The sequence below is a fragment of the Cololabis saira genome, chromosome 12 (assembly GCF_033807715.1).
Source record: "Cololabis saira isolate AMF1-May2022 chromosome 12, fColSai1.1, whole genome shotgun sequence".
NCBI lineage: Eukaryota > Metazoa > Chordata > Actinopteri > Beloniformes > Belonidae > Cololabis > Cololabis saira.
Genome location: NC_084598.1, coordinates 44,824,979 through 44,844,754, shown reverse-complemented (window position 1 = coordinate 44,844,754; position 19,776 = coordinate 44,824,979). Strand labels below are relative to the sequence as shown.

The 19,776-nt window shown below is 41.2% G+C and overlaps 1 protein-coding gene across 3 annotated transcripts in view; it reads right to left on the bottom strand.

Moving 5' to 3' along the window:
- Positions 1-156: 156 nt before the first annotated feature.
- The window catches only part of sdcbp2 (syndecan binding protein (syntenin) 2), a 20,684-nt gene continuing 1,064 nt past the window's right edge, over positions 157-19,776 (bottom strand). The window contains exons 2-9 of one of the 3 annotated variants that reach the window (XM_061736870.1): positions 13,002-13,056; positions 11,494-11,596; positions 10,436-10,536; positions 8,090-8,248; positions 7,819-7,994; positions 5,833-6,004; positions 5,254-5,345; positions 157-1,371 (exon numbers count right to left, since the gene is read on the bottom strand). In XM_061736870.1, coding sequence (XP_061592854.1) covers positions 1,317-1,371; positions 5,254-5,345; positions 5,833-6,004; positions 7,819-7,994; positions 8,090-8,248; positions 10,436-10,536; positions 11,494-11,596; positions 13,002-13,052 — 909 coding nt within the window. In that variant the 5' untranslated portion in view covers positions 13,053-13,056 and the 3' untranslated portion in view covers positions 157-1,316. The remainder of the gene's footprint in view (positions 1,372-5,253; positions 5,346-5,832; positions 6,005-7,818; positions 7,995-8,089; positions 8,249-10,435; positions 10,537-11,493; positions 11,597-13,001; positions 13,057-19,776) is intronic. The other 2 variants (XM_061736872.1, XM_061736871.1) reach the window with 2 other exon arrangements.

Sequence of the window (19,776 nt, the reverse complement as noted above, 5' to 3'; positions counted from 1 at the left end):
CAACATTTCAACTTTATTCACGAAATTTTGACATTTTTCTCAAAATTTCGAACTTTTTTCTTGAAATTGTACTTCAACATTAATCTTGACATTTCGACTTTTTTCTCTTCTTTAGCTCCGTTACCGCTTCAAACAAACCAACAAAAACACGAGGTCTGAGAACAGAAAAGACTTTATTCGTTTACAATATTATCCGGTTACATTCGTATATAAACTTTATTTCTTTTACACGATGACAGCAACGTTGATCCGATTGCATACAGAGATTAGAGGAGACATGCACCTGAAACATGAACAGCATCACGAGGAAGAGGGCGTCGCCGTGGGGGCGGGGCTTCATCGGAGGGGGCGGGGCTAGCCGTGCAGGCCCCGCCCACCCCGCGAGGCCCCTCCCCCGGGGCGGGGCTTCATGAGGCACACGGACAAATATCAAAACAGAGAAAGACGACGTCTCGCAATGGAAAGTGCACTTAGTGGGTCCAGCCCCTCCCACGCCATCCCCCACAATGCCCTGGGGCGTGGTTAGCCTAGCGTAGCCCCTCCCACGCCATCCCCCACAATGCCCTGGGGCGTGGTTAGCCTAGCGTAGCCCCTCCCACGCCATCCCCCACAATGCCCTCTGGCGTGGTGACGTGGAAACGTGAGACCTACGACGCTTCGACTCCACCTGCGGGCCACTAGCCGCCTGTGCCCGTCCGTAGGCCCCGCCCCCAAAAGTGGGCGTGGCTCCGCCTGCTGGACGAGCTGGAAACTGCGACCTGAACGTTTCATTCGCGGGACTTTTTGGGAGGAACATGATCAAATGTTTTGGACCGTATCTGATAAAAACTAAAAACTTTTTCGTGAGCTAGCGGCTGTCAATCTGCCGGAGGGGGGCGGAGCTTCTGACGGCAGCCAATCACAGCTCTACAGCATCTGAGAAGGAGGAGCCGACTCGTGTCGCTCTGGTGGTTCATGTTAAGAGAAGAGGAAGAAGAAAAAGAAGAGAACAAGCGCTGTCCTGGATCGGCGATAAAAAAGTAAATAACGCTAAATATGCGACTACGAGGTTAGCATACTCGCTAATGCCTGGGGGCGGGGTCAGGGTCAAGGGGGCGGGGTCAGGAAGGGGGCGGGGCAGATCAAAGGTGTTACAGGAGAAAGGTGGTGTGTGATTTGGTTTAAAAAGACAAAAAGACGGATAAAAGGTTTGAAGAAGGAGAGAGAGAGTTCTGCAGACATCTTGGTGGACCCGGTCCTGGACCTGGACCTGGACCTGGACCCGGACCCGATCCTGGACCTGGTCCCGGACCTGGTCCTGGATCCAGTCCCGGTCCTCACACCTCGGGGACGGAGTGGTCCATGGCGGAGCGCAGCAGACCGCTGGACATCCTGGAAACACAGGGAGAGTCTTGAGCTCGTGAGAAGGTCGTAATGACATCGTAATAACCTCATAATGACATCGTAATAACGTCATAATGACATTGTAATAACGTCATAATGACATCGTAATAACGTCATAATGACATCGTAATAACGTCATAATGACATCGTAATAACGTCATAATGACATCGTAATAACGTCATAATGACATCGTAATAACGTCATAATGACATCGTAATAACGTCATAATGACATCGTAATAACGTCATAATGACATCGTAATAACGTCATAATAACATCGTAATAACATCAAAATGACATCGTAATAACGTCATAATGACATCGTAATAACATCATAATGACATCGTAATAACGTCATAATGACATTGTAATAACGTCATAATGACATCGTAATACGTCATAATAACATCGTAATAACGTCATAATGACATCGTAATAACGTCATAATGACATCGTAATACGTCATAATAACATCGTAATAACGTCATAATGACATCGTAATAACGTCATAATGACATCGTAATAACGTCATAATGACATTGTAATAACCTCATAATGACATCGTAATAACGTCATAATGACATTGTAATAACGTCATAATGACATCGTAATAACGTCATAATGACATCGTTATAACGTCATAAGATGTTGTAATAATGTCGTGATAACGTCATAATGACATCGTAATCACGTCATAAGAACATAATGTCATAACGTTGTAATGACAAATTAGAGACGTCGTAATAACGCCGTAAGGACATTGTAATGATGTCGTAATGACGTCATTATTACGTCATGATAACGGCATAATGACATGGTAATAACGTCATAAGAACGTTGTAATAATGTCACGATAACGTCGTAATGATGTCATAAGAACGTTGTAATAATGTCATTATTATGTCATAATAACGCCGTGATGACATTGTAATGATGTCGTAATGACGACGTAAGAACGTCGTAATAACATCATTATTAACTCATAATAACGTTTTGATAACGTCATAATGATATCGTAATAACGTCATAATGACATCGTAGTATCATAAGAATGTTGTAATAATGTTGCGATAACATCATAAGAATGTCGTAATAACGTCATTATTACCTCATAATAACATCTAGATAACGTCATAATAATGTCGTAATAACGTAATGACATCGTAATGACGTAATAATAACGTCATAATAACGCTGTAATGACGCCATAACGTCGTAATAACGCCGCAACGCAACTGTAATAACCAGAGGTGGAAAAAGTACAAAAATATTCTACTTAAGTAAAAGTACAAATTTTCTGCTTGAAAATTACTTAAGTAAAAGTAAAAAGTACCCATTAAGAACATTACTTAAGTAAAAGTAAAAGTACAGAAAAATTAAAGTATCAATAAAAGTACAAATTCTCAAAAATCTTAAGTACAATAACGAAGTACTTGTACTTCGTTACTTTACACCACTGGTAATAACGCCGTAATGACGTAATAACGCTGTAACGACGTAATGACGTCGTAATAATGCTCTAATAACACTGTAATAACGCTGTAATAACGCTTTAATGACGTTGTAATAACACTATAATGACATTGTGATAACGCCGTAGCGACGAAATAACGCCATAATGACGTTGTAATAACACTGTAATGACGTTGTGATAACGCCGTAGCGACGAAATAACGCCATAATGACGTTGTAATAACGTAATAACGATGTAATGACGTAATAAAACTAATGACGTTGTAATAATGCTGTAATGACGTTGTAATAATGCTGTAATAACACTGTAATGACGTTGTAATAACGCTGTAATAACGCTGTAATGACGTAATAACGCCGTAATGACGTTGTAATAACGCCGTAATGACGTTGTAATAACACTGTAATAACACCGTAATGACGTAATAACACTGTAATGACGTTGTAATAACACTGTAATAACGCTGTAATAACGTTGTAATAACACTGTAATGACGTCGTAATAACACTGTAATAACACTAATAACGTCGTAATAACACTGTAATAACGCTGTAATAACGTTGTAATAACACTGTAATAACGCCGTAATAACACTGTAATGACGTAATAACACTGTAATAACGCTGTAATGACGTAATAACGCCGTAATGACGTAATAACACTGTAATAACGCCGTAATAACGTTGTAATAACACTGTAATAACGCCGTAATAACGTAATAACACTGTAATAACGCTGTAATAACGTTGTAATAACGCTGTAATGACGTTGTAATAACACTGTAATAACGCCGTAATAACGTAATAACACTGTAATAACGCTGTAATAACGTTGTAATAACGCTGTAATGACGTTGTAATAACACTAATAACGCCGTAATAACACTGTAATAACACTGTAATGACGTTGTAATAATGCTGTAATAACGTAATAACGCTGTAATGACGTTGTAATAACACTGTAATAACGCCGTAATGACGTTGTAATAACACTGTAATAACGCCGTAATAACACTGTAATAACGCCGTAATAGCGTTGTAATAACACTGTAATAACGCCGTAATAATGTTGTAATAACATTGTAATAACACTGTAATGACGTTGTAATAACACTAATAACGCCGTAATGACGTTGTAATAATGCTGTAATAATGCTGTAATAACGCTGTAATAACGCCGTAATAACGCCGTAATAACACCGTAATAACGCTGTAATAACGCCGTAATAACACTGTAATAACGCTGTAATAACGCTGTAATGACATTGTAATAACACTGTAATAACACTAATAATGCCGTAATAACGTTGTAATAACACTGTAATAACGCCGTAATAACGTTGTAATAACACTGTAATAACGCTATAATGATGTTGTAATAACACTGTAATAACACTAATGACGTAATAACACTGTAATAACGCTGTAATGACGTTGTAATAACACTGTAATGACGTTGTAATAACACTGTAATGACGTTGTAATAACACTGTAATGACGTTGTAATAACACTGTAATGACGTTGTAATAACACTGTAATAACGCCGTAATGACGTTGTAATAACACTGTAATAACGCTGTAATGACGTTGTAATAATGCTGTAATAACACTGTAATAACGCTGTAATAACACTGTAATAACGCTGTAATAACACTAATAACGCTGTAATAACACTAATGCTATAATGACGTTGTAATAACACTGTAATAACGTTGTAATAACACAGTAATAATGTTGTAATAACACTGTAATAACGCTGTAATGACGTAATAACACTGTAATAACGTTGTAATAACACAGTAATAATGTTGTAATAACACTGTAATGACGTAATAACGCTGTAATGACGTTGTAATAACACAGTAATAATGTTGTAATAACACTGTAATAACGCTGTAATGACGCTGTAATGACGTAATAATGACGTAATAACACTGTAATAACACTGTAATAACGCTGTAATAACGCTGTAATGACGTTGTAATAACACTGTAATAACGCCGTAATAACACTGTAATAACGCCGTAATAACACTGTAATGACACTGTAATGACACTGTAATGACGCTGTAATAACACTGTAATAACGCCGTAACACTAATAACACTGTAATAACACTGTAATAACGCCGTAACAACCCTGTAATAACGCCGTAACGACCCTGTAATAACGCTGTAACGACCCTGTAATAACGCTGTAACGACCCTGTAATAACGCCGTAATAACACTGTAATAACGCCGTAACGACCCTGTAATAACGCTGTAACGACCCTGTAATAACGCCGTAATAACACTGTAATAACGCTGTAACGACCCTGTAATAACGCCGTAACAACATAATAACGCCGTAACGACATAATAACGCTGTAATAACATTACACCCCGCTAGGTCCTACCTCTTTATCATGTGCTCGTAGATGAACTTGGGCATCATGGTGATGGTCATGGTGGTCGGGGACGTGTTGAGGATGTCCTTGATCTGGGAGTCCTGCAGAGACCAGAGACCAGGGGGACACATGAGGACATGTAGAGACTCGGAAACACACTCAGCTCACGGTTTCTGGACCTGCAGGTCTGGATCTGGACCCTAGTGGACCACTAGGGTCCAGATCCAGGCCTGCAGGTCCTCTACAGACCACTAGGGTCCAGATCCAGACCTGCAGGTCCTCTACAGACCACTAGGGTCCAGATCCAGACCTGCAGGTCCTCTACAGACCACTAGGGTCCAGATCCAGACCTGCAGGTCCTCTACAGACCACTAGGGTCCAGATCCAGACCTGCAGGTCCTCTACAGACCACTAGGGTCCAGATCCAGACCTGCAGGTCCTCTACAGACCACTAGGATCCAGATCCAGACCTGCAGGTCCTCTACAGACCACTAGGGTCCAGATCCAGACCTGCAGGTCCTCTACAGACCACTAGGGTCCAGATCCAGACCTGCAGGTCCAGGTCCTGGTCCTGGTCCCGGTACTGACCTTCAGTCCGATGATGTTCTGTCCGTTGATCTCACAGATGTAGTGGTCGGTCAGGAGTCCGTTCCGGGCGGCAGACCCGTCCTTCACCAGGGACACGATCTTGCCGGACTTGTAGATGAAGCCCACGTGTCCAGAACTGTCCTTGTGCATGGTGACGGTGCGCTGGAACGGCCTGGGGGGAGAACCGGGTCAGACCGGGTCAGACCGGACCGGGTCAGACCGGACTAGGGCTGGGGATCCATTCAAATATCAAGAATCGATTCAATTCCAATTCTTAAGATTCAGAATCGATTATCAGGATCTGATTCAATTCAATATTATGTCGTAATGCAGGGATTAAAGCAAAAAAAAAATCCCAGGACGGAAAGTTCTCAGTAGCCAGCAGAAACGGCGTCGATTTAACGCGGAACCATAATTCAGGCTTCACAGCGCGACTCCACTGTCCGCCGGCGCGCGCCCGGCTCGTCGCCACGCGCAGCTCCTCGTCACGCCGACTCCGCGTTCATATATTTAATACATTTATGAAGCCCATATATTTATAAAGCCCCACCTGGCCGAGCTCTAACACTGAGGCCATGGTAGATTTAGGTTACACACGGACACGCCGCACTGTTGACTTTTTTTCCCTGCCGGCTCTGCTCATTCGCAACGTGTTGCCTCCAGTCATTTCAATGAGAAGCACACCGCAAAACTGCATTGCATATTCAGCGCCGCACAGAAGCTCCCAAATGGAAAAGATTTTTGATTTCTGAATGAATGGATAGATACGTCGCTTATTTTTTGCATATTATGTTTTTCTTTTCTGGACTGGTCCGTTGTTTGGGGAATTTTTTATTTTTTTTCCCCGTTCCGCGGAAATTTTTTGCTGAGACCAAAATCCGCGGAATTCCGCGGATCCGCGGAAGATTCTGATGCCTGTATAATTGCAACACATGGTGCTTTACATGCAGAATAAAATAACAATCAAAAACACGTTGACGCAAACCACATGCATAGGCACGGCGTCGTTTTGACGCAGAACCATAACTCAGCCTAGGCTGAGTTATTAGGTGTCAGGTTACGTGCATCTAAAACCAGAGGAGAACTTTACTGTGTGTGCACAGCCAACAGCTGATTGACTGCAGTGGGCGCAGTTCGACAAGTCACCGCGGCGCTACAGACACCCCGGTGTTCATATTTTTTGTCGGATTTGCGCTGATCTCATAAAAAAATATCCCAAAAAAATCCCCAGGACGGAAATCCGTACCCAGTACGGAGAACTTTAATCCCTGCGTAATGACGTTGATTGGGGTTAGTGTTATTAAAACAGTTTTTTCAGCTGTTGCCTGAATTCTATGACTGTAGTTCTGCAACATGTTAATACTAGTATTATATTGAGATTAAACAGCAAGTATTGCAGCTAATGATGCTGTAAGTTTTGTAACTATTTTCGGTATTTCGACTTTTAATTTTTGAGCATTTGGTTTTCACCATTTTATGCAAATGTAACCCCAAGACAGTATATAAAACAATGAAATATAGACAATTTATGCAATTATAACTGAAAACTTGAATGTTTTCATACCTTTAAACATATTTAAAGGCAAAAACATGACACCAGTTATTCTGGTGTCCAAAAAAACATTCCTTTTTTGAGCATAAACAAAAAAATACCAAAAGTTGTAATGATGAAAAAAAAATACAAATAAATAAATAAATAAATAAATAAATAAATAAATAAATAAATAAAAAGAATCGATCTTTAGACATATGAATCGATTTTTAGGAATTAATATGAGAATCGATTTAGAATTGGAAAATCATTTTTTTCAACACAGGCCTAGACTGGACCGGGTCAGACCGGGTCAGACCGGGTCAGACCGGGTCAGACCGGGTCAGACCGGGCACTGAGGCTGGTCTGAGAGACCTGGACCAGGTCTCCCAGACCTGGTCCAGGTCTGGGAGACCTGGTCCAGGTCTCTCAGACCCGGTTCTGGGGACACCTACCTGTCCCGGACCACCATCTCGATACGAGTCTCGGCCGCCGTCTTCAGGACCTTGTGGGCCTTGTCCACCGTCCAGCCGGCGCTGTTCTGTCCGTTAATCTGCAGGACCTGGTCCCCGAACCGGAGACCGGCCAGAGCAGCCGGGGAGTTGGACTGGACCAGCTGGACAAAGACGCCCTGGACGGGGGACAGAGACACTCTGTCAGACGTCTCTGACAGGGGGAGGGGAGGACGAGGCGGGGACCCGGAGCGGTGCATCATGGGACACTCACGTTGTCGATGGCCCGGAGACGCAGCCCCACCTTCCCGTCCTGGTCCTTGCAGAGGACGACCTCCCGGAGACCGGGACGGATCTCTGCCCTCCGGATTCCCACGTCGGCCCCGGTCACGGGCCGGACCATGAGGCCGGAGGGGGGGGACGGGGACACCTGCTGGGGGGACAGGACAGGACAGGGTTAGACTGGACCAGGACCAGAGGGGGGGGGACTGGGGTGTTAAGCTTGAGTTATGGATCTGCGTCAAAACGACGCCGTGCCTACGACGTGTGGTTTGCGGCGACGCAGACTAGGGCTGGGCGATATATCGAGATTTTGATATATATCGATATATTTTCAAACGCGATATGGTACGAGACAATATCGTTTATATCAATTATTAAAATGTATTTTTTTTTTTAATGATTTTGATATAGCTTATTTTGTGACAAATGGACTTGAATGTTTTATTTGAGATTTGCACAAATGTTTTGTTATTTGCACAACTGTCAACCTCAGTGGAAAAGTCTGCCTGTTACTGTCTACATTGTATTAATTGCACAGTGTATTTTAATTTAATTGTTATGCAGGAAAGGGATATTTGTTTTATTTTATTCAAGAAGCATTTTTATTCTATATATGCAGGCAGTTTATTTTTATTTCATTTGTTTTATACATGTTGATATTGTGCAGACCTCTGTTAATAAAGGAACCTGTGTGACATTTGGCACGAGGCTTTGTATTAAAACTGACTGTTTTTTTAAGGGTTTGCCTCAGAAAAAATGAAGCTAACAGGGATGCTAATAGGGATGCTAACAGAGATGCTAACAGAGATGCTAACAGAGATGCTAACAGAGAAGCTAACAGAGATGCTAACAGAGATGCTAACAGAGATGCTAACAGCGATGCTAACAGAGATGCTAACAGAGATGCTAACAGAGATGCTAACAGAGATGCTAACAGAGATGCTAACAGCGATGCTAACAGAGATGCTAACAGAGATGCTAACAGAGAAGCTAACAGAGATGCTAACAGAGATGCTAACAGAGAAGCTAACAGAGATGCTAACAGAGATGCTAACAGCGATGCTAACAGAGATGCTAACAGAGATGCTAACAGAGATGCTATGCTATAATGCTTTGGGGGAAACCCCAATTATGGCACAGAAAAAATATAGATATATATCGAGTATCAACATTCAGCTAGAAAATATCCAGATATGACTTTTGGTCCATAACGCCCAACCCTAACGCAGACCACACGCCGTCACTGACGCCACCTCCCAAAAATTGTAACTACGCGTGGAGGCGACTAAGACGGAGAGGGCTGTGATTGGTTCGCTTGGTAGCAACGCATTTCCGGTTTGAAGCAGTCGTGAACTTTCAGCGCTCTTTTCTTCGTGTATGTGAGATTTATTTTTTTTTTAGTTTTTTTGCACAATAGTTGTCCTTATCTCTTTGATTCACTGTGACCGGAAAAAGTCTGATAAACCATTCAGGAAAAGATCGCTAACTAGCGGTCGCGGGGGGAACTGCACCGCGGATAAAATGGAGTGACGGAGAAGTCCGAAGGTTCACGACGGCGTCACGGCGACGGCGTCACGGCGTCACGGCGACGGCGTCACGGCGACGGCGTCACGGCGTCACGGCGACGGCGTCACGGCGACGGCGTCACGGCGACGGCGTCACGGCAACGGCGTCACGGCGTCACGGCGTCACGGCGTCGGCGTCACGGCGACGGCGTCACAGCGTCACGGTGACGGCGTCACGGCGACGGCGTCACGGCGACGGCGTCACGGCGACGGCGTCATGGCGACGGCACGGCGTCGGTTTGACCCAGAACCATAACTCAAGCTTTAGACAGGACCAGAGCAGATTTCAGTGTGAATCCAGCATGAGGACTCAGAATCCATTGTCACGATTTGATTTGATCTGATTCTGATATCTATTTGGGTTATTGTTATTAAAACTGTTTTTTTCAGCTGTTGTATAATTACATGAATGGAAAAGAAAAAATGGATAAGAAAACCAAATGTGTTGTGGAAAAAGAAAAAGATGGGGAGAAATGTGGAAAAATAAATACATTGTAAACTCAAATGAAAGTCTTCTGTATCTGGAATGAATGTATTCTTGAGTCTATAAGGAAACAATAATATAATAATAAGATAACCTTGTATGAATTGTAAAATGGGTTTGGATAAATACAATCTTTGACTAAAACTAGACTAAAATGGACAATTGTGACTAAAATAAGACTAAAATGCTCAGACTTTTAGTCGACTGAAACTTGACACGACTGAAAGGAGAATCTAAAATGATAGTTGACCCAGAGACTAGAACAGAAACCTGAGTCAGCGTGTCTTACGTTGTCGGCCAGCGGAACCAGCGCCAGGTTCTTCTGGACCTCGTCACTGTTGAGAGCCAGACCCATGTAGTCGCCCAGGTCCTCCAGGTTCGGGTACAGACCTGGGGGGGAGAGGAGATGATGGTGATGAAGAGGAGATGATGGTGATGAAGGGGAGATGATGGTGATGAAGAGGAGATGATGGTGATGAAGAGGAGGGTGATGGTGATGAAGAGGAGGGTGATGGTGATGAAGAGGAGGGTGATGGTGATGAAGAGGAGATGATGGTGATGAAGAGGAGGGTGATGGTGATGAAGAGGAGGGTGATGGTGATGAAGAGGAGATGATGGTGATGAAGAGGAGATGATGGTGATGAAGAGGAGGGTGATGGTGATGAAGAGGAGGGTGATGGTGATGAAGGGGAGATGATGGTGATGAAGAGGAGATGATGGTGATGAAGAGGAGGGTGATGGTGATGAAGAGGAGGGTGATGGTGATGAAGAGGAGGGTGATGGTGATGAAGAGGAGGGTGATGGTGATGAAGAGGAGGGTGAGAGGAGAACTAGTATAGTCTGATCGATCGGGTCCGATCACGGCATTTTCAAAACATCGGTATCGCCCAAAGAGGTATCGGGACAAACCTAGTTAGTAATGATGTTTTTGAATATATTAAATCGTTTTATATATCGTTGCATTTAACGTCACTTCCGGCCAGCGAAACTAACATGGTTTCCATGTTTGAATTGTGAAATTTCATATACAGGACTGTCTCAGAAAATTAGAATATTGTGATAAAGTTCTTTATTTTCTATAATGCAATTAAAAAAAAAAAAATGTCATATATTCTGGATTCATTACAAATCAACTGAAATATTGCAAGCTTTTTATTATCTTAATATTGCTGATTATGGTTTACAGTTTAAGATTAAGATTCACAGAATATTCTAATTTTTTTTTATTTGAGTTTTCTTAACAAGAACCAGAACCAGAACCAGGACCAGAACCAGGACCAGAACCAGAACCAGGACCAGGACCAGAACCAGGACCCCCGGTCCAGAGGTCAGGGATCCAACACTCACCGGATCCCGCCATCATCCCAGCGACGGCGGCCGGCGGCGGCTGGAATGTTCCCTCGGCGATGGCCGGCATGGAGGTGGCGGTCTGGGCGAACTGGGCCTGGGCCTGAAAGAACCACACAGTAATTATTCTCTCTGAGGACCCACCCGGGTCTGAGGGCCGACCTGGTTTATATTTGTGCATCACGAGTCCAGGGTTCCAGCTCTGATAGTCCAGGGGCCAGAACCCTAAATTTCACTTGTCAGTTCCACTCAGTTTCTTAAGATTCTTAAGATATCTTGATGATTCTTAAGATATCTTGATTTTGTATATACATATTTTTTTTTTTCTTCTTGCTCTTTCTGTGTTTTTATTGTTTTAAGTTTTTTTCTATGTTGTTTTCTTTTGTATTGCATTTTCTTGTTAAGACCCCAGGAAGAATAGCTGCAGTTTCTGCTGCAGCTAATGGGGATCTAAATAAATAAACAAATAAACTCAAGGTGACCAAACCTCTTAAGTACACACAGAACTAAACTAAACTAAAATCCAAAATGTCTAAAACTCTAGCAATATTAAGTAAAACAAATCATTTTTTCTGTCAAAGAGCACAGTTTCTGATGTTTAACTCACTCATAGTTCCATACATGACCTATTGGGTGGAGGTTTGGGGTAACACCTATAAAACAAATACAAACCCTATTTTCTTATTACAGAAAAGAGCGTTAAGGATAATTAATAGATCTGACTATTACGAACCAACAAATAATCTCTTTATTAAATATAATTAGTGATGCACCGAAATGAAAATTTGTGGCCGAAACCGAAACCGAAAATAATAATAAACACTTCGCCGAATACCGAACATGGTTCTTGAGCAGTTTTTCATTTATTTTGGCAATTTTTTCACCATTGCATAAATCAAATACATTTGATTTACCGGTAGGCTTTTCAAAGAAAAAAATCTTTTACAAAATTACAAGGTAGAAAATATTTATTGAACATAAAAAAATTTAAAAAATTTAATTTCCAGCATTATGTTGTTTTAGTTCCACCTCCTGGTGAATGTTGGTAAAATTCTTATGTGGTTACTTTTTGGTTGGCCAACGATTTATGTAGTGCGCAACGTTACGGGATGGAGCGGCCAGTCTATTTCCTTATTTTACAACGTTATTAATTGTTCGGTTTTTTTCCCACCGAAAGTGTTTTTTTGCCATTTTCGGCCGAACAATTTCGGTTACCGAACAATCGGTGCATCACTAAATATAATACTCTAAAATTCCATGATATAGTAGAGCAGAAAACTGTTCTATTTGCCTTTAAAGCAGCAGAAACTGCTACCAAACTACATTCAGGATTTGTTCCAGATAAAAGAAACCATAGGGGGTTTCTTTTATCTGGAACTAATCCTGAATGTAGTCCGGTGGATCAGAAACCTGGTCAGAACCAGAGGTTCTGGTTCCAGACCCGGTGGATCAGAAACCTGGTCAGAACCAGAGGTTCTGGTTCCAGACCCGGTGGATCGGCTCCTCACCTTGATGACCTTGTCGACCTTCAGGTCCTCCAGGGATGGATACAGGGACATGCTGCTGCGGAGAAGCAGACGGACTAGGGTTAGTTTATTTTACTATTATTATACATTGACATATATATATATATATATATATATATATATGCACCAGCATCAGAACCAGAACCAGAACCAGAACCAGCATCAGAACCGCCCACCGTGACCCGCGACCCGCAACATATACATACCGGTATATGCATATATACTAAAGATATACATAGTATATACATACATGAAAACGTCTAATAAAAAGCAAATAGAAATAATTATGGAAGAGAATCAGGGCCGGGCAGGAGAACAAATATTTGAGAGGGAAGATTTTTATTTTATTGTGCACTTCGAGAAAAAAGTCGAGATGAGATTAATGTTGAAATACAATTTCAAGAATAAAGTTGAAATTTCGTGAATAAAGTTGAAATACATTTAGACTTTTTTCTCGACATTTCGATTTTTTTTCTCAACATTTGACTTTTTTCTCGGAAGTGCACAAAGAAAAAAAATCTTCCTCTTCTAAAATATTATTTCCTTATTGGAATACTGGTTACTCCTGCGTTCCAAAGTACAACAACAACAATGGGTGATATTTTACTGTTCACGATTTACCGTCCAAAACATTCCCCACGGTTAAAGCTGATTTATGGTTCTGCGTTAAATCCACGAACAACGTACGAGGAAGAAAGAAAGAAAGAAAGAAAGAAAGAAAGGAAAGAAAGAAAGAAAGAAAGAAAGAAAGAAAGAAAGAAAGAAAGAAAGAAAGAAAGAAAGAAAGAAAGAAAGAAAGAAAGAAAGAAAGAAAGAGAGAGAAAGAAAGAAAGAAAGAAAGAGAGAAAGAAAGAAAGAAAGAAAGAAAGAAAGAAAGAAAGAAAGAAAGAAAAGAAAGAAGAAGAAGAAGAAAAGAAAGAAAGAAAGAAAGAAAGAAAGAGAGAAAGAAAGAAAGAAAGAAAGAAAGAAAGAAAGAAAGAAAGAAAGAAAGAAAGAAAGAAAGAACTGGTTTTAATTTTTAATTGGTTTTTATTAATTCAATTTAATTGGTGTAGTTTAGAGTATTTAGTATCTTTTAAGGTGGAGTTGAATTGGTATTTTTTTTATCATCATTTTTATCGTTATCGGGATAAATGCCAGAAATTATGGTGATACATTTTTTAGTCCATACCGCCCATCCCTACAACAGACACACTCAGCTGGGCAGTACCTCTACATTTGCAAAGTAAGAAATAAAGGGTTGCCCTTTGTGAATAAACTTCTCCGTACATCCTCTCATTGTACTTGATGATGGGAGGAGGAGACGCTGCACTCGTTTACGCTGATGGAGGGAATCTTCCCTTGAAAGCTAAAGTGACCGTCTGCAACAGCAAATGCTTTTACTGCAAATGTTGCATCATAAACAAGGAGCCGAGTGCTGGAAATGATGCAGCCCAGCAGCCAATCACAGCTCTCGCAGCCTCCGGGTGGGATATATAATAAGAACATCATGCTTAGCGTTGAACAACATTCATCAAATCCACTCACATTTCACTGGGGCTGCAACGATTCCTCGAGTACCTTCATTACAAAAAATGGAGGAGGAGTTTCCTCGGCCTCGAAGACTCGTTTAGATAAAAAATACATTTAAACTTCACGTTTCACACGGGTTCTTTTTAACGTGACACAACGTGCTACACACATGTCCCTTTTCCTAACGTGTGAACAGTTTAACCGACAACAGTGACAGCAACAATGAGAAAACACAAGCAAAGCCAAAGTAATGAGAGGAAGAGACAGAAGATGTCGAAGCTGTGGGATTATTTCTAATTAAAAATGAATAAAAAATATATAAAAATAATAAAAAAGGCCCCGGTCCACAGCCAAGCATCTCTGTTGAAACGTGTTGGTTCTGAATGTCGAAGTTGCACCATTTAAAAGCAGTGTTTAATAGTTTTTACTTAATTTTATTTTTTTTTTTTTAATGTTTCAGGAAATGTTAAGTTTAAAATAATTGTATTTATTTTTCGATTGGAAAATGTAACAGTTTACTAGTTTGCATAATATGTAAATAAATGTCAATTATTCTCATAAAAGAAACAAATTGGTTGTTTTTAATCAAGTAATCTGTCTGTTTTTTATTGTATATTTATAATTGGGTTGTCACGGAGACGGGAGCGTTTACATCCCTGCCCGTTGCCACGGAGACGGGAGCGTTTACATCCCTGCCCGTTGTCATGGAGACGGAGAGTTTACATCCCTGCCCGTTGTCATGGAGACAGGAGAGTTTACATCCCTGCCCGTTGTCATGGAGACGGGAGAGTTTACATCCCTGCCCGTTGTCATGGAGACGGGACGGTGAGTATTTACGTCCCTGCCCGTTGTCATGGAGACGGGAGTGTTTACATCCCTGCCCGTTGCCATGGAGACGGGAGCGTTTACATCCCTGCCCGTTTGTCATGGAGACGGGAGAGTTTACATCCCTGCCCGTTGTTACGGAGACGGGAGAGTTTACATCCCTGCCCGTTGTCACGGAGACGGGAGTGTTTACATCCCTGCCCGTTGTCACGGAGACGGGAGTGTTTACATCCCTGCCCGTTGTCATGGAGACGGGGGCGTTTACATCCCGGCCCGTTGTCATGGAGACGGGGGCGTTTACATCCCGGCCCGTTGTCATGGAGACGGGGGAGTTTACATCCCTGCCCGTTGGCATGGAGACGGGAGCGTTTACTAGAGGTGTAACAATATATCATGCCATGAAATTTCGCGATACAAAAACGTCACGATACGTGTCGTGGAGGTGACAAACTGTATCGCGATATTGAACTATTAATATTAATGGCCTATATTGTGTTGACTAGTAATTACCAAATATTATCTGCTTAACAAAAATAAATCTCCTCTTAGACTTATAAGGTGAGCATGAATCAATCTTTTATGATGTCAAATTGTATGTATTTATTTACTTTTATTTATTTATTTAATTTTAGTTGTTAAATTTCTGGAAAAGAAAAAAGTCAAATCATACATGAGAGAAACTATTCAGTTTGTGTCTAAATATTTTTTATTTGTATGAAACTGAAGATCATAATGCAAACCTGACATTTACTTTTAGTTTCAGTTTGTGGAAAATGGTTTGGCCTGGCTTCTCTTTAAAACTTAAACACTTATAAAGCATTACAAACTGTAACAATAGGGCAAACGTACAGTTTTGTTTTGCATTATAAAAGACATTTTTTTCCAGTCATATGTTCCTCATTCAAGGTTGTTAAAAAAATACTGCTATAATATTGTATCGTTATCGTGACCTCAGTATCGTGTATCGTACCGTATCGGGAGATTAGTGTATCGTTACACCCCTAGTGTTTACATCCCTGCCCGTTGTCACGGAGACGGGAGAGTTTACATCCCTGCCCGTTGTCACGGAGACGGGGGCGTTTACATCCCTGCCCGTTGTCACGGAGACGGGGGCGTTTACATCCCTGCCCGTTGTCACGGAGACGGGGGCGTTTACATCCCTGCCCGTTGTCACGGAGACGGGGAGAGTTTACATCCCCTGCCCGTTGTCATGGAGACGGGGAGAGTTTACGTCCCTGCCCGTTGTCATGGAGACGGGAGAGTTTACATCAGGGATGCACCGGTTCTCGGTATAAAACCCAACCGTTCGGTTCTCCCTCCACAGTTCAATACGCCTTTGTGTGCCGCGGATTTTCGGTTTTGCCGTTAAATTTTGCATTAATGCTTTACAATCCACTGAGTGTAAAGCATTAATGCTTAATGCCCCAAAAGTTTGATAGAAGCACCCGACTTCATTCAAATCTCCGGTGTGGCAGCGTTTCGGTTTAGCTGTTGAATACAACGACGATGGAGTGAAAACAGTTAACGGAACTTGTTCTGTCTGTTAACGTCGCTTGAAACATACGGAAAAGGAAACACGAGCAATATGAGCGTCATCTCCAGCGCCAACACCCTGAATGTAACGCTGTCTGCACACACGACAGTCGAGTAACTCGATAAGGAAACACCAGCCAAAAACAACAACTGTCTAAACCAGGGGTCGGCAACCCATAATGTTTTAGATCCATATTGGACCAAAAACACAAAAAACTAATATGTCTGGAGCCGCAGATAATGGAAAGTCTTGTATCAGAATTAGAAAGCAAGACAACACATGCTGCATGTTTCTATATTAGTTAGAACTGGGGGGGAGATTTATTTTTCATTATGCACTTCGAGAAAAAAAGTTGAAATGTTGAGAAAAAAAGTCAAAATTTCGAGAAGTCGAAATGTCGAGATTAAAAAGGAAAGGAGAAAAAAAGAAGAAAAAAAAAGAAAAAAGGAAAAAAAAAAAAAGAGAAAAAAAGAAGAAAAAAAAGAAAAAAGGAAAAAAAAAAGATAAAAAAAAAGAAGAAAAAAAAGGAAAAAAACGGTCAAACATTTTTAAAAGCTCCAGGACTCACCAGGGCGGCGCTAAAGAGCCACATGCAGCTCTAGAGCCGCGGGTTGATGACCCCTGTTCTATGGAGATGCTTTCCACCAGACTGATAGTTCCACTTCAGATAAACACTAGAAAATAACCCGTGCAGTCGAGCGTTCATTGCTAAAGATTTGCAGCCCTTTTCGGTGGTCAGAGATGTGACTTTCGTCTCCTAATGAAAACACTCCACCCACGTTACGTTGAGCCTCCCGCACACATTTCAACAGCGTTATCATATTTATACATATTTTTATATTACTGTATAGTGTATACAGGTAGTCAAGGAATAAAAGGCAGTTTACCATTTAAAAGTGTTGTGTTCAGTAACTGTTTTACATTTGAAAGAGTTTCTTGATATGTTATACTATTGTATTTAGTATACAGGACTGTCTCAGAAATTAGAATATTGTAATTTTCTGTAATGCAATTACAAAAACTAAAATGTCATACATTCTGGATTCATTACAAATCAACTGAAATATTGCAATCCTTTTATTATTTTAATATTGCTGATCATGGTTTATAGTTTAGGAAAACTCAAATATCCTATCTCAAAAAATTAGAATATTCTGGGAATCTTAATCTTAAACTGTAAGCCATAATCAGCAATATTAAAATAATAAAAGTCTTGCAATATTTCAGTTGATTTGTAATGAATCCAGAATGGATGACATTTTAGTTTTTTTAATTGCATTACAGAAAAATAAAGAACTTTATCACAATATTCTAATTTTCTGAGACAATCCTGTAGTGTGTACTGTACTAACTGTACTGAGTTGTCGAGATTAAGAGGCTGTTGACTTAAAAGAATTATAGTAATTTACATCTTGAAAAGTGACAAGCAAAATAATCAGATCATTTTGGGAAAGAAAAGCTCTCTTTATGCAGATAACACAAACCGAAACGGAACAGGCAGCTGATCTGGTTCTCAGCAGGACGGAGGGACGGACACGTGAACCAGGCGTGTGATTGGTCATGTGACGGGTCATGTGATCCTGTGAACCAGGAAGCAGCTGAAGCTCCGCCCCCTGGGAAGTCCCAGCAGCTGAGATCAGGAAGTGAGTCAGCTGATGTAACTACAGGCAGGAAGTAGCAGGTAGTAAACAGGGATGTCCCGATAACGATAAAAAAAATACCAATTCAACTCCACCTTTGTAACTATAAATCTATCACCACATTCAGTCTTTGGAGCCAAAATACTGCTCTAAAAGATACTAAATACTAAACTACACCAATTACATTGAATTAATAAAAACTAATTAAATGAGTTACACCTGTACTGCAAAACTGAAATGACTCAGATCCTCCATGTTTGTTACACAAACACGTATCAACGGGAATTTATCTTTCTTTCTTTTCTTTCTTTCTTTCTTTCTTTTCTTTCTTTTCTTTCTTCTTTCTTTCTTTTCTTTCTTTCTTTCTTCTCTCTTTCTTTCTTTCTTTCTTTCTTTCTTTCTTTCTTTCTTTCTTCTTTCTTTCAGGCTCATTTCTTTCTTTCTTTCTTCCTTCCTTCCTTCCTTCCTTCCTTCCTTCCTTCCTTCCTTCCTTCCTTCCTTCCTTCCTTCCTTCCTTCCTTCCTTCCTTCCTTCCTTCCTCCTTCCTTCCTTCCTTCCTTCCTTCCTTCCTTCCTTCCTTCCTTCCTTCACGTACGTTGTACGTCGATTTAACACAAAATCATAAATCAGCTTCACACAAAAACGTCATCAAGGGGAATTTATCGTTTTTTACCGCGACATGATAAATTCTTACCGTGGGGAATTTTTTTGACGGTAAATCGTGAACGGTAAAATATCACCCATTCCTAGTAATAATAATACTAATAACACCTAATAACCTAATAACACCAGCAGGTTCTGGGTTTATCCTGCCGTCCAATCAGGGACCGGCTTCTCAAACACAACGAGTTTACAGGGTTAAAAACACTCCAACTACTACTCTACTCCGTCCTGCAGATACTTCTACTCTACTCCGTCCTGCAGATACTTCTACTCTACTCCGTCCTGCAGATACTTCTACTCTACTCCGTCGCCCAGATACTTCTACTCTACTCCGTCCTGCAGATACTTCAGCTACTACTCTACTCTACTCCGTCCTGCAGATACTTCAGTTACTACTCTACTCTACTCCGTCCTGCAATACTTCAGCTACTACTCTACTCTACTCCCGTCCTGCAGATACATCAGCTACTACTCTACTCTACTCCGTCCTGCAGATACTTCAGCTACTACTCTACTCTACTCCGTCCTGCAGATACTTCAGCTACTACTCTACTCCGTCCTGCCAGATACTTCAGCTACTACT